This window comes from Pygocentrus nattereri, chromosome 29, assembly GCF_015220715.1.
Source record: "Pygocentrus nattereri isolate fPygNat1 chromosome 29, fPygNat1.pri, whole genome shotgun sequence".
NCBI classification, from domain to species: domain Eukaryota; kingdom Metazoa; phylum Chordata; class Actinopteri; order Characiformes; family Serrasalmidae; genus Pygocentrus; species Pygocentrus nattereri.
This window is the reverse complement of record NC_051239.1, coordinates 19,215,725-19,241,391: the sequence shown is the minus strand read 5'-3', so window position 1 is coordinate 19,241,391 and position 25,667 is coordinate 19,215,725. Positions and strand designations below refer to the sequence as shown.

Below are 25,667 nucleotides of genomic sequence, written 5' to 3'. Positions count from 1 at the left end.
AAGACAAAGGCAAGCAGAGTTTCAGCACCCCTTGAGTATAACAAACATCAGCCTCTGTGCAGCTAAGCATGTCCTCCACTTCCACATGAAGGTGTGCTCTGTGTAAGATCTAGTTGAAAACAGTAAAGTGGGATACTCAACCCTTAGAAGTATAGGGCTGTAATTATCAATGTGCTATTCATTTGGATTACATGACATCATGTTAAATGTAATTACATAGTTAGTTATGTACGTAATTATCTGCATCAAACGGTTTCAGTCTCCACTTCTATTTTTTATTTGTTTCAAAGTCTAACTTTGGAAAAACTTATTTTCAGTGAGCTACAAATGAGAAATAATACAAAATTTCAACATGCTAATTCCAACTTCTAAGACTCCCCTACACACACTCAAAATGTGAAATAATTATGAAAAAAGGAAAAGCACAATATGTCCGGTGACGTTTCCTTGCCTATCTTCATGTTAGCACAAATAATGGAAGAGGAGAACTTGCACTCAAGACAAAAGACAAAAGAACAAAACATTGCTGAAAATCAGGCCATGCACCTGTCAGTGCTTTTGCTTTACTTTAAAATTACTTTTACATGAAACTATTTTACTATAGTATCATACAGATATAGACATTATAGTACTTACGTAAAACTTGAAAGACCACATTCAGCTTGCTAAATGCCTCCATCTAACCACTATCAAAGAAGCTAAAACATTTCCTCAGTTTAAAATTCTATGCTTCTTCACCAGTAAAATTTGTGTGTATGCTCTATGAACGTTTGTGAATTTTTCAATCTTATAGCTGTAACTGAAAACCTGGCTAGTGTAAGCAGCGATGCAATGGTCCATGCTTCTATGTATGATAATTCAAGCATTGATCAAAAGCAGGCATTAAACAGTCCATATAACAACATGCTGATTCATATTGGCCTGTATAGATGAAAGACATGCCAGAGGACCACTCACTTTCCAAAGATATCCCACATAAAGCCACCCCAGGGTTTAGGAGAGGCAGAAATGGGGAGGGGCTGAGCAGTGGGAGGTCTGCAGTTGGGTAAGGGGAAACAGGAGGCAGATCTAGGAGGATGGTTTGGATGTAAAATTGGGATAGATATCAGACAAGACATAAAAATACATATTAAAAAACAAGAAACAACTTCCCTAACTACCGCCCCCAACCCACACACACACACACACACACACACACACACACACATATATATATATATATATATATATATATATATATATATATATATATGCACACTACATTTCCAAAAGTACACGTATATGAACTTGAGTGACATCCCATTCTTAATCCATAGGGTTTAATATAATGTCGGCCCACCCTTTGCAGCTATAACAGCTTCAACTGTTCTGGGAAGGCTTTCCACAAGGGTTAGGAGTGTGTTTATGGGAATTTTTGACCGTTCTTCCAGAAGAGCATTTGTGAGGTCAGATGTTGGATGAGAAGGCCTGGCTCACAGTCTCCACTCTAATTCATCCCAAAGGTGTTCTATGGGGTTGAGGTCAGGGCTCTGTGCAGGCCAGTCAAGTTCTTCTACACCAAACTTGCTCATCCCTTTTTTTTTATGGATCTTGCTTTGTGCACTAGTGAGATGTCATGTTGGAGCCGGAAGGAGTCATCCCCAAACTGTTCCCACAAAGTTGGGAGAATGAAATTGTCCAAAATCTCTTGGTGCTGAAGCTTTAAGAGTTCCTTTCACTGGAAGTAAGGGGCCGAGCCCAACTCCTGAAAAACACCCCCACACCATGATCCCCCCTCCACCAAACTTTACACTTGGCACAATGCAGTCAGACAAGTACCGTTTTCCTGGCAACAGCCAATCCCAGACTCAGCCCTCATATTGCCAGACGGAGAAGCGTGATTGGTCACTCCAGAGAACACGTCTCCACTGCTCTAGAGTCCAGTGGCGGCGCTTTACACTGCCGCATTTGATGCTTTGTACTGCGCTTGGTGATGTAAGGCTTGGATGCAGCTGCTCAGCCACAGAAACCCATTCCATGAAGCTCTCTACGCTGTTCTTGAGCTGATCTGAAGGCCACATGAAGTTTGGAGGTCTCTAGTGATTGACTCTGTATAGTCGGCAACCTTTGCGCACTATGCCCCTCAGCATCCGCTCTGTCATTTTACGTGGCCGAACACTTTGTGGCTCTGTTGGTGTCGTTCCCAATCGCTTTCACTTGGTTATAATCCCACTGACAGTTGACTGTGGAATATTTAGTAGCGAGGAAATTTCACAACTGGAGCTCCTGAGAGCGACCCTTTCACAAATGTCTGTAAACGCAGTCTGCATGCCTAGATGCTTGGTTTTATAAATCCAATGATTTGGATGGGTGAGTGAATACTTTTGGCAATATAGTGTGTGTGTGTGTGTATATATATATATAGCTGTTGTCGGAACAAAACCTGGTATCTCCAAAATGGTAACTTTACAGGAGAAGGAAAAAAAACAACTGGACTTCTAATGTAAGTCAATGGAAGCAGAGTAATTTTGGACCATTTCTTTTAGTCCATTTGTCATGAAATTTACATATAACACAAAGAGTAACAGGCATTTTCAAATTTTGTCAAAAACTGAAACATGACAATGGAGATACAAGGTTTTGTTCCAACAGCAATGATATTTTGTGTGTATATACTCACACCGGGAGATATTGCCTGTTCAGCCACTAGCGTTAGATGGTAAGGGAATGGAGAATGGACTGCTAGCTTCAAGTAAAAACTGGGGAGAATGGAGGTGAACAGACATTGTCATGTGCTCAACTGCAGCGAAGTGAGACTCAGACTGGCTGGGTGCGCAGTTGGAGAGACAAGGAAACGGGGAGATAATTGTGCGGTAGTGCCCTTACTAGTGCCGAAGCTAGACCGTGCCGTCTGAGGTGTTTCGGTCTGTGCCACAAGCCTGGGTTTTTGCGATCCGAACGGTGTAACTGCTGTAGACCATAAAAGGAGTCATTGAGGACCCTAGCTAATGATATTGAGATGCTAGACAGATGGGCTTATGCTCACATTATGTCCCAAGTTCAAAATGAGCTAGCATGTGACCAGTTTATCAGAGCACTGTCCCCAGTAGAGCTCCACACATCACCCATGTAACTTGCAAGAAGCTTTGGAGTATGTATTAGAGAGGGAGATGATGCTGTCAGTGGTTTTGCAGTGAGCAGATTATGATGACTATGATGTGCAAACTGGCTATTCCCACTGCTATGCAACCAGAGGGGCGTGCTGCTCGTGCAGCTGCTTTTTGTCATATTTCCATCCACACTGAGGGAGTTCCATGCACTGTGTTGGTGGATACTGGTTCAACCTTTACAGTGGCCTGACCCTAAGTGGTTCCTGGGAGGGTTGAGCTGGAGGATACGACAGTCCCTCTATACACCATGACTGGTGAGTTAGCGTCAATGAATGGAAGAGGGTGATCAACCCTGACAGTTGGGGGTAAAATTATGTGCCATTTAGTCTTGATAGCAGAGGTGCAGGACATGTGTACTATAAGCCTCAATTTTTTGAGAAATACTGCCAAGTAAAACCTGCAAATGCCATGCTGGGCTTTAAAGGGGGCATGCAGTAATGATAAAGCCACCTGAAACGCACAGTGAGAGATGGGCATGGCCCCCAGCTGAAAAAAGATGGGTCTGCTTGGAGGCAGCAGAGGGAGGCAAGGCTGTGAGGAGACAAGATGCTGCAAAAAAACAGGCCCAGCGGCCTAGAGGAAGAGTATGCTCTCTCAAATATGGTAAAAGAAAGCAGCAAGCCATCATGAAGCTGGGGTGCATGGGGGTTATTTCCCCAAGTCCTGGGGGAGAACCCCTGAAGACTTATGGCGTTTGGGATGGAGGGTTGCAATGACCCTCCCCTATATGCAGGTTAGCCAGAGAGAAAGGCAACCTGCAGCAGTTGATAGGGTAATAAGGCTTTGATCTTATATCTCCCACATTGACCTCCCCCAATGCTGTTTCCAGCCCCCCAAAATGACTCAGGGGATGCTGCAGCCAGCAGAATGCTCGCTCTTCCACCCACAAGAGCTTTTCCCACCACTAAGGGCATTGTGTGCCAGGCAGGATACAAATCAGTGACTCTGGTCCCACCTAACAGAGGAGAAAATAAAATAACAGCCATGAGGGAAATCTGGAAAAAGTGTGCTGGTAAGTTGGATGAACAGCAGCAAGATATGTTGTGGCAGATTTTTGTAAAATTTCACTATGTACAGCACAACATTGACACTGGGAGGGCAATATGGCAGTGGGATCAACATCTCCCCCCTGGGTCGGCAGAATGCTGGAGACCAAAACCTGGAAAAATGCAGTGCACAGGCATCACTGAGCCATCAGAGAGCTACTGGGCAACACCTGTAGACATGATTCTCAAAAAAGCGGAAAGGTGGCACTTTTGTGTAGATTACAGGAAGCTCACTGAGGTCTCACTGAAGACTCATATCCAACTCCTTGCATGGATGAATGTCCTGGTGCACCTGGTTTTCATTCTTAGACTTAAGATGTGGGTACTGGCAGGTCCCACTGTCCGCAGTGGCTAAACCCAAAACAGCATTCTGAACAGGCATAGGGCTATGGCATTTCAAAGTTCTTGCTTTCAGGCTCTGCAAATGCTAGCAATGTTCGGATGGCAAGGAAAGGGCCCCACAACAAGAGTGCCTGGTCTTCTTGGGAGACATTCTGGTGCACGCAAGTACTAAGAAGAATCAGGGCAGCAGGACTGGATTTGCACCCTGAGAAGTGCAAATTCCTGTGCAAACTACTATCCTGGGGCACTGCATAGGTGGGGAAGGAATTGGCACTACTGAAGACAAGTTACATGCCATACTTGAGTGTCCCACCCATGTTACAGAGAGGCAGCTGGAGAGCTTTTATGGATGGCCTCTTATTACAGGAAGTTTGTGTGTGAGCTTTTCTTGCATCACTGCCCCCTTATATAAGCTGCTACAGAAATAGCAAGACTTCAGCTGGTCAACAAGCAACAAGAGCTGTTAGTCACTGTCTTTATTATCAGACACCTTGAGTACTATTTGTGCAGCAGGCACCCTATGCTTAGATCATGCATCCTTGCAGTGATGATCTTCAGAGAGCCTGAGGGGCAGGTGGCCATGGGCTAGAGGAGCTACAGACCCACAAATTCACTATAGCCCACCATGCAGGTGAGCAACATGGTAACACTGATGCCCTGTCCTGGTTCCCATCTAAACAAGAAGGTAAGGATGGTGAGCGCTGAGAAGCCAAAGAGCAGGAGCTGAGAAAAGTGAGGGGGTACAGATTGAGGTGGTGTGCGGGGCAGCTACACAAAGCTGTGCTGTACTATGAGAGTACATAAATGAATGGGCTGATCAATAAATGTGGGACCCAGACCTGCAGCCAATGATGCACTTGTCCCCAAGGGCAGTCCTGAGCCCGCTTGCAGCAGTTCCCAGTGGGCAAGCCCATACAACGGGTTGGAGTTGACATAGTTGCCTTGCACTGCTTGGGACACTGATTTGTGTTGTCTGCCATGGATTGTTTTACCAAACGACCAGAGGCCTATACACTGCCAGACCAAGTGGTCAAGACCATCGTCGATGCTTTGGTCGAGGGGATGTTCAGATGTTTTGAGGTTCCTCAGTCCATCTATAGCAACTAAAGGTGCAAGTTCAAATTTAGGGTGTTCATTGCCATTTTCTGGCTATCCCAGTGAGCGATGGGTTGGTGGAAAGATTTAATTGCACTTTGGCAAAGAACCTAAAAAGCTAGCTAGATATTCTTACATCCAGCATGACTGGGACAAGCACTTGCCCCTGGTCCTCATGGCGTGCCGCTCTGCAGTCCAAGATTCAGTCCCTGCCCTGGTAATGCTGGGGAGGGAAAGCAGGATCATTGTGGAAGTAGCTTTTGGTAACCCTCCAGACACCTTACCAGTGCACCCAGCAGCTCCAAGATCACATAGACACAACACAGACAGCAACTGCTGAGTTCTGGCATGTGACAGAAAAGGAACTATGACCTGCACATTCACGTGCAGCACTTTGCAGTAGGGAGTCTACAGCCCAAAGAGAAAAAAGGCAGGTGCCCTAAATTGGACAGTCACTGGTTAGGACCATGCTGGGACCTAGAAAGGTTAGAAGAAATTGTGTAAATAGTGCAGCTCCCACCACACAGACTCAATGTGGCACTACACCATGAGAGATTTGTGTAAAAGTTGTGTGCCCCTTTCCAAAGCAGCAGAACACTACAGTACTCCAGAAAGTAAAAACAAAAAAGCTGTCTATTTTATTATCTCTAATTTATTATGTTATTAAAAAAATCAGAACATCCAGTTACTTCCAGTATTATGCAAATATCAGAGATCAATCTTCATTTATTTCATTTCCACTTAAAATGGCTTTCAAGTATTTTTAAGTAGTTTAAAATGTTTCATTTTTCAGGAGATATTTCTGAGGAGATTCACTAGAAAATATTCCACTTGCATAAGGACTGAGAAAGTCAAAGAAAATAAGTGAAAAAATTGGTTTCAAGAAGCCATTGCTGGAAAAAGAAAACAGAAAAAAAGAAGAAAATCTGCAAATCAAACAAAGAAGCTGACCACCTCAGAGCCCTGACCTCAACATTACTAAATGTGTTTGGGATTACTTGGATAATGAGAAGCAGAAAATTCACTTATTCAACTTACTTCTGAAGACTGAACTTTGTAAGTGTAGAAAAAATATCCTAGTCTCTGAGAATGCTAAAGATGGACACACTGAATACTGAAAAAATATAGATATGACATATTTTTCATTGATGAGGCTTCTGTGTAACTGTCTCTTACATAATTATCTATTAAATACAACAGCAATTCCAAAAAAGTTGGGACACGAAATGCAAAATGTTAATAAAACAAAATGAAATGGTGTGCAAATCATTTAAACCCTATATGTAACTGAAAATAGTACAAAGAGTACAAATAGTATCAAATGTTGAAACTAAGAAATTTGATTTTTTTCTTGAAAAATATATGCCGATTTTGAATTTGTTGCCAACATCACATTCCAAAAATGTTTGGACGGGGGCAACAAAAGGCTGGTAAAGTTGTGTAATGTTAAGAAACACCTGGTGGTTGATTGGCAACAGGTCAGTAACATGATTGGGTATAAAAAAGCGTCCCAGAGAGTCTTTCAGAAGTAAAGATGAGGCGCGGTTCACTACTCTGTGAAAGACAGAACAGATCAACAATTCAAGAACAACATTTCTCAACTTCAAACAGCAAAGAACTTTTGCTTCTCATCGTCTACAGTACATAACATTATTGAAAGATTCAGAGAATCTGGGGAAATCTCTGTATGCAAAGGACAAGGCCAAAAACCAGTATTTGCTGCCTGTGATCTTTGGCCCCTTAGGCAGCACTGCATTAAAAGCAGACATGATTCTGTAGCAGGAATCACTGCATGGGCTCAGAATAACGTCTGAAAATTACTGTCTGTGAGCACAGTTCATTGCTGCATCCATAAATGCAAGTTAAAACTCTAAAACACAAAGAAGAAACTGTACATAAACAGGATCCAGAAATGCTGCCACCTTCTCTGGGCCTGAGCTCATTTAAAATGGACTGAGGGCAAGAAGAAAACTGTCCTGTGGTCTGACGAATCAACATTTGAAAATCGTTTTGGAAATCACGGATGATACACTATATTGGCAAAAGTATTCATTCACACATCCAAATCATTGAATTTAGGTGTTGCCATCCACTTCCATAAAACCAAGCCTAGGCCTGCAGACTGCTTCTACAAACATTAGTGAAAGAATGGGTCGCTCTCAGGAGCTCAGTGAATTCCAGTGTGGTACCGTGATCGGACGCCACCTGTGCAACAAGTCCAGTCATGAAATTTCCTCACTACTAAATATTCCACAACTCAGCCATGAAGTCATTGGCCATGTAACATGACAGAGCGGGGTCAGCAGATGCTGAGGGGCATAATGCGCAGAGGTCGCCGACTTTCTGCAGAGTCAGTCACTACAGAACTCCAAACTTCATGTGGCCTCCAGATCAGCTCAAGAACACCGTAGAGAGCTTCATGGAATGGGTTTCCATGGCCGAGCAGCTGCATCCAAGACTTACATCACTAAGTGCAATGCAAAGCATTGAACGCAATGTAAAGCACCGCCACTGGACTCTAGAGCAGTGGAGACGTGTTGTCTGGAGTGATTATGTTGTGGGGTTGTTTTTCAGGAGTTGGGCTCGGCCCCTTAGTTCCAGTGAAAGGAACTCTTAAAGCTTCAGCACCAAGAGATTTTGGACAATTTCATGCTCCCCACTTTGTGGGAACAGTTTGGGGATGACTCCTTCCTGTTCCCACATGACTGCACACCAGTGCACAAAGCTTGCTTATTTCAGCAAGACAATGTCAAACCAGTTTCCACATATATTACAATAGCATTGCTCTGTATAGAGTCCGGGTGCTAAACTGACCTGTTTGCAGTCCAGACCTGTCACCCACTGATAACATTTGGGGCATTATGAAATGAAAAATATGACAAAGGAGACCCTGAATTGCTGAGCAGCTAAAATCCTGTATCAAACAAGAATGGAAAACATTTCATTTTCAAAAATACAGGGATTGGTCTCCTCAGTTCCCAAACTGTTGTTAAAAGTAGAGGAGATGGAACGCACTGATAAATGTCCTCGTCCCAACTTTTTTGGAATGTGCTGTTGGCATCAAATTCAAAACGTGCATATATTTTTCAAAATACAATAAAATTTCTCAGTTTCAACATCTGATATGTTGCCTTTGTAGTATTTTCCTTTAAAATATTGTTTATATGATTTGCTTATCATTGCATTCTATTTTTAGTTACGTTCTGCATAACGTCCTAACTTTTTTGGAAATGCAGATATTTTTTTGCTATTTTTCTGACACTCAAAATGTATAACTTGTACTTTTGTACTTAATGGCTGTTTAGAAAAAAATAAAAAAATAAAAAAATCAATGGTAAAAACACATATAGTCCATATGGGCAATGATGAGTTAAGACTGAACAGACACACACACACACACACACACAAAATGACATACCTGACATCAACATATTAGCACTTTCCAGGACCCCCCACAGCGAATCGTATAGAAAAAAACCACAACCCTATGCATGTTTGGCACTAAAGGTTCTAATCTCAGTATACTAAATCATTCAGTATGTGTGTGTGCATGCCAATGTCTGAGTGTATGTCTCTGTGTGTTGTCCTAACACAGCCAACCAGCCAATCTGTAAATCACTAGGTAATTGTGCACTTGCTCGCCAGTAATGAGAGAGGAAGGGTAGATATGTGTTTCTTCGCTCTTTCATTCTTTCTTTCTGCAGAAGTGGAGGAGTGGAGCACTTCCTGCTGCTGCTGCACTGGCTGCATGACAAACTCTATAAAAGCCAGCATCAGTCACACCACTATGGGAAATGCAGACACACGTCCAGCAAGTTCACACACATCCAGTGAATGCGCAAATACAGACACGTGTATACGGACGCGTTCTCCCTAATACGCGCAGAAAAACAGCACTTCAAAAAAACAAGTGCACAGTCCCACATGCACAGCTTCACACGAGAATAAGCCCTAATACATCTAATGACTGTTGCAGCTGCTTTAGGGTCTAACCACATTCAAATTTCTCCAAAAAATCTGTAAAAGCCTTACATGTTCGACGGCAGAACACTAAAAACACAGATGTCTTTTATGAGACTTTCAAAGGTTCCTGACAGTGGCAAACACTTGCACAATAATGGTCCCTAGTCTACTTTGCAACAAGGAAAAAAGTTACGTTAAAGCATTTTTTTACCTTTGTCAGCTAAATCGGTAATGTACCCCAGATTAACACATACCACAGTTTTACAACATTTACAAATACCTTCCTTAATATACAGAAAAATGTGAAGAGGCCTCTTTTGGTTATCACGCTTTTAAACTGTAGAACTTAATTCCACGAAACCTCAGTGCACACTTTATAGAAACATTTGAAAACGTTATAAATATCACTTTTCCTTAGCATTCAGTTCATTTTTGTTATATTTATCTGTTTGGTTTGATTTGAATACTCATAGTTTCTTCTATTACTCTTAAGCTTTATCACCTGTCTGTAAGGCACTTTGAGTCACCACAAACATCCTCTATAAATGAAGATAGTATTATTATTAAAGATATGACCGAAAAACAGAATTAGACATAGAAATAAAAAAAGTGCCAAAAAGATTCTTTGTAGGCCTGCACCAAGACGGGAACTGTAGGCCAGCGCTAATATCTAACAGTTTGTGTATGTATCTGCCAATGCCGATATTGGTGACAATACATAGTCTGGGCCAAACATTGGTCCCTTGTAGGACCAATAAAGTATAAGATTAATGCTATACAATATAGACATTTAGACTACCTATACCTGGATTAGCATTATGGAAAAATATAACATTTATTCATTCATATTTTTGAGAGTGTAGAAGCTTTTGGCCAGTTGCAATTTTTTTTTCAGAGGTGACAATAATTTTCCAGACTACTTTACCAGTATAGTGGTACTGTTTTCATGCATGGATATCAGAAGACTTCTGTTACTTTTTGGGTTGGACAAACTTCAGAGCAGCTTTGGTAAGACATACTTTCATGTTTGTCTCATCCTGAGATCTGCCTTATCGCAGTGAAATGGTTTAGTTTCAAATTTGCTTTACACACGTCTTAATGTTTTTATTCCCAAAATTCCCTACGTAGAGGGAAATGCATCACCATTATAGTTTGCGGTGATACACAGAACAGTACAGATGCAGCAAATAGAGATTACATTGAAAAATTCTAGAGTATTCCTTCTGTTGCATGTGTAGTGGTTGTCTTTACCTCTCCAGCTCAGAGATTTTGTTGTCCTTCTCCGTGCGTTCTGATTCCACATCTCTAAGAATAGACAGAAGCCTGTCCACTTCTGCCTTAGACTTCCCAGACTCCTCTTTATGGAAGGCCACTTCTTTTTCTAGAAGTTTTAAGCGCTCTGAGAGCTCTAGGTTCCTCCGAGCTGCTTCTTCAGCTTCCAGGGCCTTCCAACAGACACACATTTGCAGACAACAATGATGAATCCAAACAACTATGAAGAAAGAGAAATGAGCCTCACTCACCAACTGTTCTTGAAAAGAAATTTCTTCTTAAAGCTCAGTTTTTGTGAAGATTCTGACTTTCACCAATGTTTTCTTATTTGGGGTCTGTTCTTGGGTAAGAACAGAATCTATGTACACTCAAGAGCACAAAAGTGTGAACAATTCTGCGGTTCAAGAACACGTCACGAATCTGAGGTCATTTTAGAAAAAACATAGGAAGACATTAGTGAATGAGGCTCAATATGACTAAACTTTCAGTTACACTGTTATAATTAAGCAACTATGGTGTGTATCTCATTGTTTCTGAAGTGTTCATGAGCTACTGCACTTCAAGTTATGCACAGTGATGTGGAACAACAACAGTGACAGACATTACAACACAAAACCACGAGTGACACACAGGGTTTCACTTACAGGCTTTTCTTTTCCAGAAAAAAAGTTTGCACGATCTCAACGGTGAGAAACAACATTTTGCTGTTATATTTGTTCTTTCACTCATCTTGATATTTTGACGGGTAACCATTTTCATACAAAGTGGGCTCTACATCACAGTGTGTGCAAAATTCATGCTGGAAGAAAAAGCCTTTATAATCCGATCACACACAGGTGAGGCGTATGAACACAGAACAGACACACACACACACACACACACACACACACACACACACACACAGGTGGATCACGTGATAGTTTTCCAGAATACAGAATATACAAGACCTTAATGTTAAGGTTAAACTTCATCTTGATTATGTATTGATATTTCTCTTAGGGCCCAATCCAAACTTGTATGCTCTGCTGTTTTAATGAGTTAATGCGAATATACTTCTTCACAAGGACAAAGACAATTAAACATATGCACACGCAGCCTACCGCTGATTTGCCTTGCAGAGGGTTCTAGATTGAGAGAGAGAGAGAAAAAGAGAGAGAGAGAGAGAGAGAGAGAGAGAGAGAGAGAAAATGGGGTAGTTGGAGATATACAGAGAAAAAGAAAACAAAAACAATATTGTCTGAATTAAGGATACATGCAGGTAGTAAACAACCAGGAAAGAATTAAGTAACAATTTCACTGCTGCAGAACATGAAAATTATCACGTGAAAAAAATTCATGGCATGAATTAAGCAAAACACTTTAAAAGGGAGAAAATCAGTCGAAATCCAAGCTTAGCTGGTGTCTCAAGCATCCCAAAAGGTCACTGCATATGCATGAACATACAGGGAATGAATAATTTGATCAGTGAGCACACCGAACACTTTTTTAAACATTTAGTTCAATGTCTAGAAGCAGCAGTCAAAGTCTGACTAATACACCATTTCACCATTAAATCTGCTGATATGATGATCACACAGATTTATTGGTCTTGGCAAAAAAAAAAAAAAACAGCCAACAAAGCACAAAAATGTAAATGAAGCTCACCTTAAAGTACAAAAACACTGAAACATTTTATGTGATGATGAAGCTAATGAGGGAAAAAAGCTCCCCACAATACAACATTTAGATTATTTTTAGATTTGTTTTTTATTTAAGAAAAGAATTCAGTCATATTTCCTAATTCACCATTGACAATTAACAATTACAATAATATCACTACTGGAGTTGGTTTTGCTTATTGTCACGCAACATTTTATCAGCCAATTTGAATCAGTGGCCTTGAACTTCTGTGCTGTTTTATGATTTCCCAGTTCAATTCTTAATTCAAGTTTGTTTATGGGTTGTTTAAGCAGAGAAATCAAAAACTTCAGTTATTTATTACTAGAGTTCAACCTCTTTACTAGATAATTCAATGACCTGGATGACTGAAAGTCTACAGAGCCATTTTAATTAAAGACCATCCAAACAACCTGGGTTTATGGTACATGTGCAGTTGCAGCTTTGCCTTGTCGTATCCTATTCATGGCAATGAAGCACTCTTCCATATCGCATTGCACAATGGCTTGCTGTACGGCAAAATCTGCCTTGATGTGCAGTGTAAAAGCTCAACAGATTTCAACTTAACGCAAATGAAAGTAGCTGCTGAAAAAGCATAGGTATACACTATATGGACAAAAGTGTTGGGACACCTACAGGAGCTTTTATGACATTCATTCTAAATATGCAGTTGGTCCCCCCTTTGCAGAACAACTCCTCCTGCTCCAGGATAAACTATGATTTTGATGGGATGAGGTCAGGGCTCTGCGCAGGCCAGTCAAGTTCTTTCACACTAAACCTGCCTAACCATGCCTTTTCGGACCTCGCTTCGTGCACTGGGGCACAGTCACAGGAACATAAAAGGGCCCTCCCAAAACTGTTCATACAAAGTTAAAAGTGTACAATTGTCCAAAATGTCTTGGTCTGCTGAAGCATTAAGATTTCCCTTCACCGGACCTAAGAGGTCTAGGCCAACCCCATAGCATTATCCCTCCTCCACCAAACTTCATAGTTGGCACAGTGGGGTCAGGCAGGTAACATTATCCTGGCATTTGCCAAACCCAGACTCGTCCATTAGACTGCCAAGTGTGACTTGTCGCTCCATAGAATATGCTTCCACTGCTCCAGAGTCCAGTGGTAACGTGCTTTAGACGTTTGCTATTGTGTTTGCTAATGTAAGGCTTGCATGCAGCTGCTCAGTCATGAAGCTTCAGGGTGCACAGTTTATGTGCTGGGTTTAATGCCAGAGGAGGTTTGGAAATCTGCTGTTGTTGGGTCAACAGAGTGTTAGTGACCTTTTAGTGTTAGCGACTGAAGTGCCCTTGAGCAAGGCACCTAACCCCCAACTGCCCCCCAGGCGCCGTGGATAAGGCTGCCCACCGCTCCAGGCAAGTGCGCTCACTGCTCCCTAGTGTGTGTGTTCACTAGCGTGCATGTATGTGAGTGTTTCACAGCACGGATGGGTTAAATGCAGAGGTCTAATTCCACAGTGTGCAGAACACAGTGACAAATGGCTGTTAATTCTTCTATCCTATTCTGTATGCACTACGCGCCGTCGCACTCGGCAACCCTGCTCACACTTCACGTTTTCTCTGGTTGCTGTGCTTCCTAAACACTTTCACTTTTCAATAATGCCACTCACAGTGGATCAGGAAATCTGCAAGGGGAGAAATTTGGCAAACTGACTTTGCAAACTGCAACACCACACTGACTGTTACAGTACCACACTCGAATTCAGTGAGCTCTTCAGAACGACCCATTCTTTCACAAATGTTTGCAAAAGCAGGCTACATGACTTGTTGCTTGATTTTGTACACCTGTGGCAAGGGAACTAAATGAAACACCTGAACCCAAGGTTAAGGAAGGTTTTGACGGTCCCATGGTTCCTTTATTTTCATACTGAGACTGAAATGCCTACCTCTCTACCCTCTGCGGGCAGAGAAATCTGGCATGACAGACTGCGGAGTGCAAAGTGCACATGTATGGTTACTATTCAGAAAGTATTGTGCACCATTTCTCTACCATATATGAATATTTTAAATCCTCTGATTAGTAAAACATGCTGAAAATGTGAAAAGTGCATATATAAAAAACGAAAGATGCTGCATGTCCTTGTTATCTTGGAGGGGTTGGAGGAGGTGTAACCTAAACTGATTGCTTCTGTCGGGAACTCAGCTACATATAAAAGTGTGTCTGTTCTTTCGGCTCGGCTTTCATGTGGTTTTCTTTCACAAGAACATCTCACCGGAGCTTGTCTGTCATACACTTCTTTCCTCTCTCTTCTCTTCCCCTAATTCATTATGAAATAAAACTACTCTCTTGGCAATGCTTTTACGAGATCACCAAACATCTTCTGTCTCCTTTCTCCCCCTCTCTATTATTGCGGAGGCACAGTACAAGACGTAGATTATTATAGTAACATATTCCTTTTTTTATCCAAGAGAAAAACAACCTGGAGATAGACGCGGACCCTAGAATTATCTTTCTCTTACCCCTAAACATGTCCTACTGATTGCTTGAGCTGTTCTGACAGCTGAATGTGCCTTTTCTAAACACTGGCAGATGAATGTTTTTACTTGAATGAGAGAGAGAAAAAAAAACTTTTGAGACATTAGATTAAAGATTGAAGAGCAGGGACCCACCCAGGTGGAGTTGTCAGCAGCCAAAAGACATTCAGTCTTATTGCCGTAAAGCAATAATGACCATTGTAAATGCTGTTTAGATGTCTGGGAAATCTACTCCAAGAAACATCATAAACTTATGGCTATAAATCACAAACATCAAATAATTTAGAAACATGTTTCACAACCGCTAAAATAAACAAAGCTCAAGAGACAAGTAGTTACTAGACAGTGTGCTGAATACACACTGCTAAGCACTGAATAAACTTGTTTTTCTAGATATATGACAATTAAATCAAACATAAGGCCTGTAATTTAACTAGAATAGTTGAGTTTGCTTGTTAGCTGTTTAACGACCATGACCACTGGGACTGGACTACTTCCCATTGCTAAATCAGACTGCTCACTGCTAGAAGCTGATCAAGACTCACGGGCCTTAAAACAATGAAACTCTGGGGACCATGGACTGGTCCACTCTTCAATCTATTTGCAGGTGCTATGAAAGCCTATTCCCACTAGGGTAGATGAGCAAAATCTTTTAAATTTTAACTTTTTGGGAAATTATTTTTGAAAAAATCATTATGTTTTACATAATGCATGTACGGTTAAAATTCTGTACAAGAGGAAGAGAGCACAATCTCACATTGTGTAGAATTAAAGACAAATTAGAGAACAGAAAAACGGGAAAATGAGAAAAAAAAGACAGTTACAAGATTCAAGTAGCAGATGGTCGGTTAATTGTCAGCAGACACTTTTTCCCTGTGTGTGTCCAGTGTCATTGCTGGGTCTCAGGTCTGCTCCCGTCTTCATTAATAGTGGGTGATTGATTTGACTTATCTTTAAACGTTTCTAGCCTTTTCCTCAGACAAGGATATTTCAATAGACTGCTCTGTGTGTGTGTGTGTGTGTGTGGGTGCACATGTGTGTGTGTGGGTGCACGTGTGTGTGTGTGTGTGTGTTTCTGTATGCGTGTGTGTTTTGGCAGTAAATGTTTAGCTAAGCAACAGAAAGGAGGAAGGGGGGTGTAGGAGAGGAACAGAAAGGATGACGAGAAGGAGTGTGAGAGAGAGAGAGAGAGAGAGAGAGAGAGAGAGAGGGAGAGAGAGAGAGAGAGAGAGAGAGAGAGAGAGGGAGAGAGAGAGGGAGAGAGAGAGAGAGAGAGAGAGAGAGAGAGAGAGAGAGAGAGAGACAGAGAGAGAGAGAGAGAGAGAGAGAGAGAAAGAGAGAGAGGGAGAGAGAGAGAGAGAGAGAGAGGGAAAGAGAGAGAGGGAGAGAGAGAGAGAGAGAGAGAGAGAGAGAGAGAGAGAGAGAGAGAGAGAGAGAGAGAGAGAGAGAGAGTTAATGGATGAGGAAAAGCTATCTAAGATCAAGTATTTAAGTTTCACCGGTCACTTGAAAATTCCTTTTGCCATCTCAGAAGAGGACAGCAAGTTTAATTGTTGTGTGTGTGTGTGTGTGTGTGTGTGTGTGTGTGTGTGTGTGTGCGTGTGTGTGTGTGTTTGTGTGTGTGTGTGCGTGTCTCTGTGTTTGTTAGAAACCTTCTAAAGTACATTTTACAGCTAAATGTTTGATTTTTTAAAGTCCAAAGAGCAAAACCAAGGAACCGAAATCCATGTTTTCTTTACATTGACTGTGCCCTGTGACAATTAACTGAGTTTATGAAGTCACAGCCCTCAGTGATTGTAAAACTCCTTTACTACCAGTAACGTGCTTGCTGCTAGAGGCAAAAAGCTGTACATGCTACGGTGTACATTTTATGACATCCTCAGAACACAGCATTAGGTTTCAGACGTAGGTTTTCATACATCAGGTGAAACTGGCTGATTAAAACAGCCTTGGGCAAACTAGCTTCAGAGACGAATGCATCAGACTAAGCTGCGCAGCTCCGACAGTAAGGTTTGCGTGACATTCGCACAGCTTCTACTGAACAGTGACAACATTTACATTTACAGCATTCAGCAGACGCTCTTATCCAGAGCAACTTACAAGAAGTGCTTTGTCTATCTAGAGAAAGTATCTTTGCTTGTTACCAATAGCTTAGAGAGAAAGCCAGTCCTGAGCTCAGATACTGCTAGAAACAAAAAATCACTGTAACACTGTAACAACACATAACTGGAACATGTATGACCACGTACAAATACATGAACACTCCCTGACCTTACGGAAAAACAAGGATATGTGTTTGCCTGTTCAGATGTGTTAACCTGTACAGGATTACCTGTACACCTACTCATTCACGCAGTTATCCAATTAGCCCATCAAGTTGTAGCAGTACAGCGCATAAAATCATGCACATATGTGACAGCAGCTCCAGGTGATGTTCACATCAACCATCAAAATGCGGAAAAATGTCATCTCAGTTATTTTAATCATGGCATGGCTGTTGGTGCCAGACAGGCAAGTTTGAGTATTTCTATAACCGTGGATTTTCAAGCAAAACGGTCTCTAGAGTTTACTCAGAATGACAGAATAAAGAAAAAATATCTAGTGAGCGGCAGATCTGCAGACAAAATGTCTTGTTGATGAGAAAGGTTACTTGAGGAAGGCCAGATTTGTTCAAGCTACACAGAAAAACTCAGACAACCACTGTACAATATCATTCAATATAGAGGTACAATAGAGGTAAGCAGGGAGCCGTCTTAAATGCACGTCACACCTTGAGGTGAAGCTCAGAGGGTTCCAAGAACAGAAAGCTGAGGCTTTGATGGGCACAGGCATAACAAAAGTAGGTGGTGGAGGTGGTGCAATGATGTGGGAAAGTTTTCCTAGCACAATTTGGACTCGTTAATACTAATCAATCAATAGGACAGCCTATTTGAGTATGGTTGTTGACCATATGCATCCCTTCATGGGTTCTGCAAAAATCATCTCAAACCAGCTTCATGGACGTGACAATGAGTTTATTTAGTGTTCTTCAGTGGCCTTCCCAGTCACTGGATCTGAATCCAGCAGAACACCTTTGGGACATGGTAGGACAAGAGATTCACAGCATGAAAGTGAATTGTGTGATGCAAGTATCTCAACATGGACATGACTGCCCTACCTAGTATTAGTTTGGTATGCCTAAAAAAGTGGTCAGTGAGTGTTTATACACAGTATATTATCATACACACAAAAAAAAATTAAACAACACTTTTTACTGAAAGGATTTTACTGAAACGCCGTAAAACAGGGTAAGTGATGAAACAGCATTTTCACATTAGTGTCTGGCATAATGGGGCAGTCATGGGCTGGAGGTTAGGGAACAGGTTTGATCCCCAGAGCCAACAATACGTGACTGAAGTGTCCTTGAGCAAGACACCTAACCCCCAACTGCTCCCCGGGCGCTGCGGATTGGGCTGCCCACTGCTCCGGGCAAGTGCCCCCACACACTGCCCCCTAGTGTGTGTGTGCTCACTAGTGTGTATGTGGTGTTTCACTTCACGGATGGGTTAAATGCGGAGGTGAAATTTCCCCGTTGTGGGACTAATAAGGGTCTATTAATCATTTGCTTGTAGCAGCACAATTTATTTAACCGAAAAAAAAGGATTTTTTGACGTCTGCAAAATGGGAGCAAACACGCATTGCATTTATATTTTTCTTCAACATTTCCTTTGTATTCACATAATCCAGCCATTCAGATGCAAGCACACACTTCTCTAGGCCTTCTGACCCCTAACAACAGTAGCTTCCTCAAACCGGACTGAAAACCTCAGGGAAAACATCAACCACAAGCTGACCACAACCCATCCACTCCATACTTAGTTTACACTGGCCATTGCACATAAAGTGTTTTATATACCAAATGAGTTTCGACATGCGAGACTAGACAAGGACTCTCTTAAACAAAATGTTCGGACAGGATTTTAAGTTTAAGATGCACCATCAAGAGGGTATGGTGGACTGAGGTAGCGGTCTCGCTGTGTGTACGTGCGTGCAGATTCATTTACAGACAGATAATTTGGGACATTACAGTCCAACAGCATTACTGTATAACAAACACACTCAAGTATTTTCCAGGGTTACTTGAGCTTTTATGACGCAAGTAAACCTAAGAAGATTCATCTTAACAGCGACTTCCCCTCAGAACCACAGACGGATACACATTACAAAGTATATACACAGATTAAGTACTGTGTGGGAGCATGTCAAAATCTTACCATAGCCCTGTGTTGAAGTACAACGCTAAGCTACCACTAAGCACACGACCACATGGGAAATAATCGACCAAGATGGCAAACCAGGCTTGGATGCATGTGCTTCTAAGATGATGCCTCAAGACAGGAATCACATTGTCGCTGTCAAATCCATGTGACTATTTTATTTGTTATTTTTTTGCACTGTTTGAATGCCTTCAATTGGTTGTTAACTACATACTTTATGGACAAAACCTGCAACTCTATCCTCTCAAGTAACTGAGCATATGAACCTCTTAGTCTACGGTCTTAAAACCAAAGTTCCCTTCTTCGACCATTTCCACAAACGTAGGCTGTGTGACAGCCCCTGTGTGCCACATGGCTTCACGTTTCTGTGATAACCATCAAAAAGACTTGAATTCCAAAACAGCCCCTGCTTTGTTTATTTGCACAGCAGGGCTATCGCTGCCCCACATCGGAGGCATCCGACAGCCCGGAGCGTGGTGGCTCTACCCACCTTCTGCAGCTGGCTCTCTAGCCTGCTGCACTCCTCTGCTCGCTGCTCCACACTGCTCTCCAGAGCTCGCAGCCTTGAGTCCTTCTGAAGGCCTGAAGAGGCCAGAGATGACACCTGCTCTTTCAGTTCCAGTAAAGAAGACTGTCAGGAGAAGGAAGGACGAGGAGGGAAAGATCAGAAAGAGAAGAACAGAGGGAGGTTTAGGAGGGTCCCCCTTATCATGCAGCCTCTGTCCGGACTAGTGAGGTAGCTCACATTACCTTAAGGTTAAAGTTTGTTGCCACAAATAAATGTACACAATTACATAAAGTTGAGTAACAGAAAAACGTTCTGTCTTTCTGTGTGCTAGCTTGTTTGCCAGTGTGGTTGGGGGGTGAAGCTAACCTTATTCCTAACCCTAAGGCTTTTATTTTGAAATATTTACACTAGCTAACATGTTTGGGGAAGTAACCATAACTCTAAGCATTTATTTACCTCACCAACACTTTAACTAGCTGAGGTATCTCACTAGTTGTATACTGAGTACTGCAGCTGGACACTGCTGCCTGTCACAATCTTTAAATTTTACCTGACAATTGTCATTTAAATGTTCATGATCAATAACTGAGCTGTGTTTTCTTCTTTTGATTTTGTCACTATTACATTACAAACGTGTAGCATCTTCTGGACACACACACATTCATATCCACAATGCAACAGAACAATGTGAAAAGTTGAGTAAAGCTTATATTTTCTTCATGAGAGAGTTAAAATACAATTCTGATAAACAATTCTGTGGCATTGGCATGAATGCCAATCATAATGTTACCTACCTTACTAGCTAACGTTACCTATCTACAAAGTAAATCTCTAAAAATAACACTCAACACCTCAACTCACACGTCTAGGTTACGTTTGAGTGCACTTATTGGTTACACTGCGATGTGAAATTAATCTCACCTGGAAAAGCAAAGAACTCACCAAACGTTTTGGTGGCTTCCGCAAGCATGGCCAAAAACAGAAAGCTGAAGCTCAAATAAACAATCTACTGAGCAGAGTCCCTAAATTCCGTGTCCTGTCTTACACAACGTCAATCCAAACAGTGGCGAAAAAAATATATCACAAATATCATATGATTGAAGGACCTTAATCATGGTCACATCAAATAACTATGATCAGTTCAAATACTTATTCTCAGGCGATGATCTGACTGTGGCGACAGGCTTGGATTTAACCTCTACTATCCAGTCTCACCAACAAGGTAGCAGCAAGCCAGAAACCCTTTAAAGAACTGCCCATGTTTCCATTCACCTGAGAGCCACATGACTACTTAACTGGATGTCAGTGTTGCTTAGCCTACAATTAATATGCATGCCATTGTGACTCTGACAGCTTCACTTTACATCACTTAAAATAAAGCATATTTTTACATGCATCAATATTTCAACTCTTTTAAACATTACATCGCCCCACAACCAGTGCAATGCTTTCGAGGTTCCAGATGAGGCTGAAATGGCACCACTTATGTAGCCTAAGAATCAGCGTTTGCTGAAATGGTAACTCACAGAATAGGGTGAGTTCAGGCTCTGGTTCAGGCACTTAGCCACTGGAAAAGGGGGTAGAAGAGAACCAAGAGTGAGAAATGAAACAGTCTGAAAGCAGGGTGAGACCAAGGTCTACAGAGCATGCAACCAACGCAATCACCAGATTTTCATTAGACTTTCACAGATGGGGTGAGTTTGCAGGCTCAAGCTACAGCAGGTTAGGGTTGAAGGAGAGCACGTTACAAGGCCAGCTGTATCGATGGGGGCTGGAAGAGGACCAAAGGCTGAAACAATGTATGCTTTGAACAAACTTATACAGAGTTACAAAAGAAATTAGGCTGCTCGATTTATGTCATCTGGGTCGCTTGTGATACTTAGCCTGTGCAGAACGTGCTCCTCTAATTGCACTCAAATCATAAAACCTTTATTTCTGTACACCTTTACTCAAGTAATCCAAACCTTCAACAGGCCTGCATGCTATATAAACAAAGTGATTATATTCACACTCTTACGTTGCTCAACATTTGAAGTCTGTTGATACTGTAATTAGAGCTTTAAAATGTAGAGGTTGTTTATGTGCTTTTGATTAGCACAGGGAAGGAGAGTGAGTGGGAAGTTCCTCGCAACTGTATATGTGGCTCAGAGTCAACGTGCAATAAGATATAATTTTCCTGGAATGATATGTGTTCACTCTGGTGCATATAAAAGAAAACATTCTCGTAAATTTCGGCTCTCTGAAAGATTGCCCCGGCATGTTCCCAGGAACAGTGAGGAGTCTGCTCTGGCAAAAGGGGGATGAGGACAGAAGGATGGATCTATAAATTACACCTCTTTCTTTCTCTCTTTCTCTAAGAACAAAGCACAGGCAATTTCTACTCAGGAGCCTGCGTGCATAGGTGGGGTTCTGAGGGTACGGGATTTACTTTTACTGTTGATGTTAACACTTTAAGTATAGGTTACAGTGCGTGTATTACAACGGTTGCAGTGCAGTTAAAAAATTCTAAATTCTTTTAATTCTTTTAGTTCAATAAAAATAATGATAAAGTGTGCTGGATGTATCAGTCACTTAGAAAACCTGTGCTGAGGACTGTATGTGTGTTCATAGATCAGAGCAAAGCACCAGCAAGTATGCATCTGTCTGGATGGGGATTATAATTATTTAAAAAATAGGTTAACAGCACATAAAGGGCTCGTTGGGAATTAGGAGTCGTGATAACCACTAACATGTTGTGGAAAAGTATGAAAAATTGTAGATTTATGAGATTTTTGGGATAAACATTGCGTGAAAGATCTACCCAGTAAATGGAGCTACACTATATAGTCAAAAGTAGTGGATACCTGACCATCACACCTTTATGAGCTTGGTGGACATCCCATTTCAAAGCTTTGGGCATTATTTTGCAGTCCCCCACCCCATTCCCTTGCAGCTATAACAGAACAACAGCATTTGTGAGGTCAGGCACTAATGCTGAATGAGAATGCCTGGCTTGCAATAGACATTCTAATTTATCGCAAAAGTGGAGTTGAGGTCTAGGCCTTGTGGAGGCCACTAGCGTTCCTCCTGGCATCTGCCAAAGCCAGATGCTTCCATCAGACAGCCAGGTAGTGAAGCATGATTCACTACTCCAGAAAATTTGTTTCCCCTGCTCCAGAGTCCAGTAGCAGCATAATTTACACCACTCCAGTGAATGCTAGGCATTGATCTTAGGCTTGTTTGCAGCTGCTTGGCCAAGGGAATCCATTGCATGAAGCTTCCGATGCACAGTTCTTGCACCAATATTGCTGCCAGAGGCAGTCTGGAACTCTACCAGTGTGAGATGTAACAGAGGATGGGTGAATTTCATGTGCTTTATTGTTTCATCACTCGACGGCCCTGCTCTGTGAGTTTCCGAGGTCTATCATAATAATAGCACTTATAGTTACGGAGGCAGATCTAGCATGGCAAAAAGAATCATGAACAAAGGTGGAATGTTATGGCAGAGTCAGTCTAAAGTCAGGTAGATCAGAATGACCCGTTCAAGTTTTCAAAGAAAACTGCTTGGCTGTGTGTTTGATTTTATACACTAATCAACAGAAGTGGCTGAAACACTGAATCCAATAACTAAATTCGCTTAATAAATAAACTCGCTTCTCTACATTGGCTACCTGTCCAGCACAGAATACAGTTTAAAGTGCTGTTATTTGTTTTTAAGGCACTAAATAAGCTCCCCCCCTCTTATATTACAGACCTGCTAACACCCTCAACTTGTCAACGTTCTCTTAGATCATCTTCTCAGAACTTGCTGACTGTTCCCAGGACTCGGCTGAAACTTAAAGGTGATCGTGCATTTGCGGTTTATGCTCCGAGGCTTTGGAACAGTCTGCCAAGCCACTTCTATCTCTGTGCTTAAATCAGGTCTAAAAACATACTTTTACAAACTTGCATTTGAATAGCAGGAGATTGTAGTGATGTGAGGTGCTGCTAGTTTTCTTTCTCTCTTTCTTCTAAGCTCTTTTTATATGTTATTTCGTTACGTATTTTATTTGTTTTATTGTTCTTAACCCAGTGTGTCCTGGGGATTTATTTTATGTACAGCACTTTGGTCAACTCAGTTGTGTTTAGAGTGCTTTATAAATAAATTCTTACTTACTTACTTAAATGAGTGTCCATATACTTTTGGCCATATAGTGTAAATATGCCATTGAAGCCATTGAAGGAGTGAGTTTAGAGGGAGAACTAAGGCAGTAGTTCAACATTTGGGTTAGGGCTACACAATTTGTACGACATAACGTTTCGCAATTACTTCACTATATACCACAATGTATCCATTTACAGCTTTTAATGTGCTTAAAGATTGGTCTGCATTATTTTTGACCAAATTAATTCATGTTTGTTGTATCATGATAATGTTTTGATTCTTCCAAACATCCAAAAAACATGTGACTGGTCAAGATGCTCACAGCACATAACATTGGTTGGTTAGAAGCTCTTTTCCATATTGCATGGTTCTGTGATATCAGTACCATGAACGCCAACGCCTCAGAAAAGTCCCAGGACCATCCTACTTAATTACCGTCTTTGATAATCAACTAAAACGTCTGGCAACACAGATATTAAAACAGTTTGACATTTTAACAATCATCAGGATTACATGAATGTTAATTTGATGGTATTATTGATTTGATGGTATTACCACTATTTTACGATTTACAAATGATAATTAATTTGTGTTAATTTCTGTCCTAGCATGTGCTGTGTTACCAGACTGGTTGGTGGAAGCACAACTAACCTGAGTGGGCCCTAGGCTAGCATGGACACTGACCTCTTTGTCCAAGAGCTGTGCCTGTAGGGAGGTGATTTTGTCCTTCATCTCCTTATTTTCCTTCTTATATGCCTCCACTTCCTCATGCTTCTCTCGCTCCTCTCTCTCTCTCTGCTCCTTCAGATGCTCTATGACCCTCTCCTAAAAGTGCAAAGAGAAAAAGAGGAGAGAATGGCAAAATAGAAAGTGTAAAAAAAAATGAAAATCCCTTTTTTACCTAGCCCAGGTAAATTCCACTGCTGTCTACTAGTCTGCTCACATTAATATACCCACATATAAAGGACATGTTGTGCTGTGATGCAGACTTTCCAGCTGCCATTGCAAATACAATGCCTCTCTTCAGACACTCAGGTGTGTCTTTTGTTGCCTTAAGCTATTTCCTGTGGCAGCTCATAAACGTCTGTCATAAATAAGATCCAAGTACCATAAGATACTGTCTAAGAGTCTATGTTCCAAGTGAGCATGTGACAGTTACACCACACTGAGCAGATATTAATTAAGATATAAAATGCTGTGCACTGAGAAACATTAAGGCACAATGTTTAAGAAGACTTACCTCATTTAAATCAATGGCCAGTGTAGTTTGTTACATTGATTTATTTATTATATCAGGAGAAAGATGGCTTATGGAGCAAACCATCAATAGGGTTCATCTGGCCATACGCATTGATAATTTGGAATGAATGAAAAGAAAAGAAAGACACTATATTTAGATAATGAGTAATACAGAGTGTTTTGCAGGCTGTAGGACAGGCCTACTAATTCAAGAAAAAATGATTATGACTGGAAATGAATCTCTGCCTCTAACTGGTTTATGTAGCCTTTGATAAAAGACATACAGCCAACACCATAACAGACTCCAACACACTGAACTGGTCCCTACCAAGCTTAGGAGAAAGTAGAAGAAAGAAAGAAAGAAAGAAAGAAAGAAAGAAAGAAAGAAAGAAAGAAAGAAAGAACAGATGAAAATAAAACAAGCAAACATGTACAAAAAGAAAGGAAAGACAACTACTTGAACCTCTTTGGGGCAGTCGTGGGCTAGAGTTTAGGGAACTGGCCAGTGACCGGAAGGTCGCCGGTTCAACCT

The 25,667-nt window shown here is 41.5% G+C and overlaps 1 protein-coding gene across 6 annotated transcripts in view; it reads right to left on the bottom strand.

Moving 5' to 3' along the window:
• Positions 1 to 25,667, bottom strand: part of LOC108443672 (ERC protein 2) — a 308,529-nt gene that overhangs the window by 172,087 nt on the left and 110,775 nt on the right. For all 6 annotated transcript variants that reach the window (XR_005129963.1, XR_005129967.1, XR_005129964.1 and 3 more), the window contains 3 exons: positions 24,581 to 24,721; positions 11,968 to 11,991; positions 10,847 to 11,040 (listed from right to left, as the gene is read on the bottom strand). Coding sequence is in view for 1 of the 6 variants with exons in the window: in XM_037536284.1 (XP_037392181.1) it covers positions 10,847 to 11,040; positions 11,968 to 11,991; positions 24,581 to 24,721 (359 nt within the window). In the remaining 5 variants the exon portion in view is untranslated. The remainder of the gene's footprint in view (positions 1 to 10,846; positions 11,041 to 11,967; positions 11,992 to 24,580; positions 24,722 to 25,667) is intronic.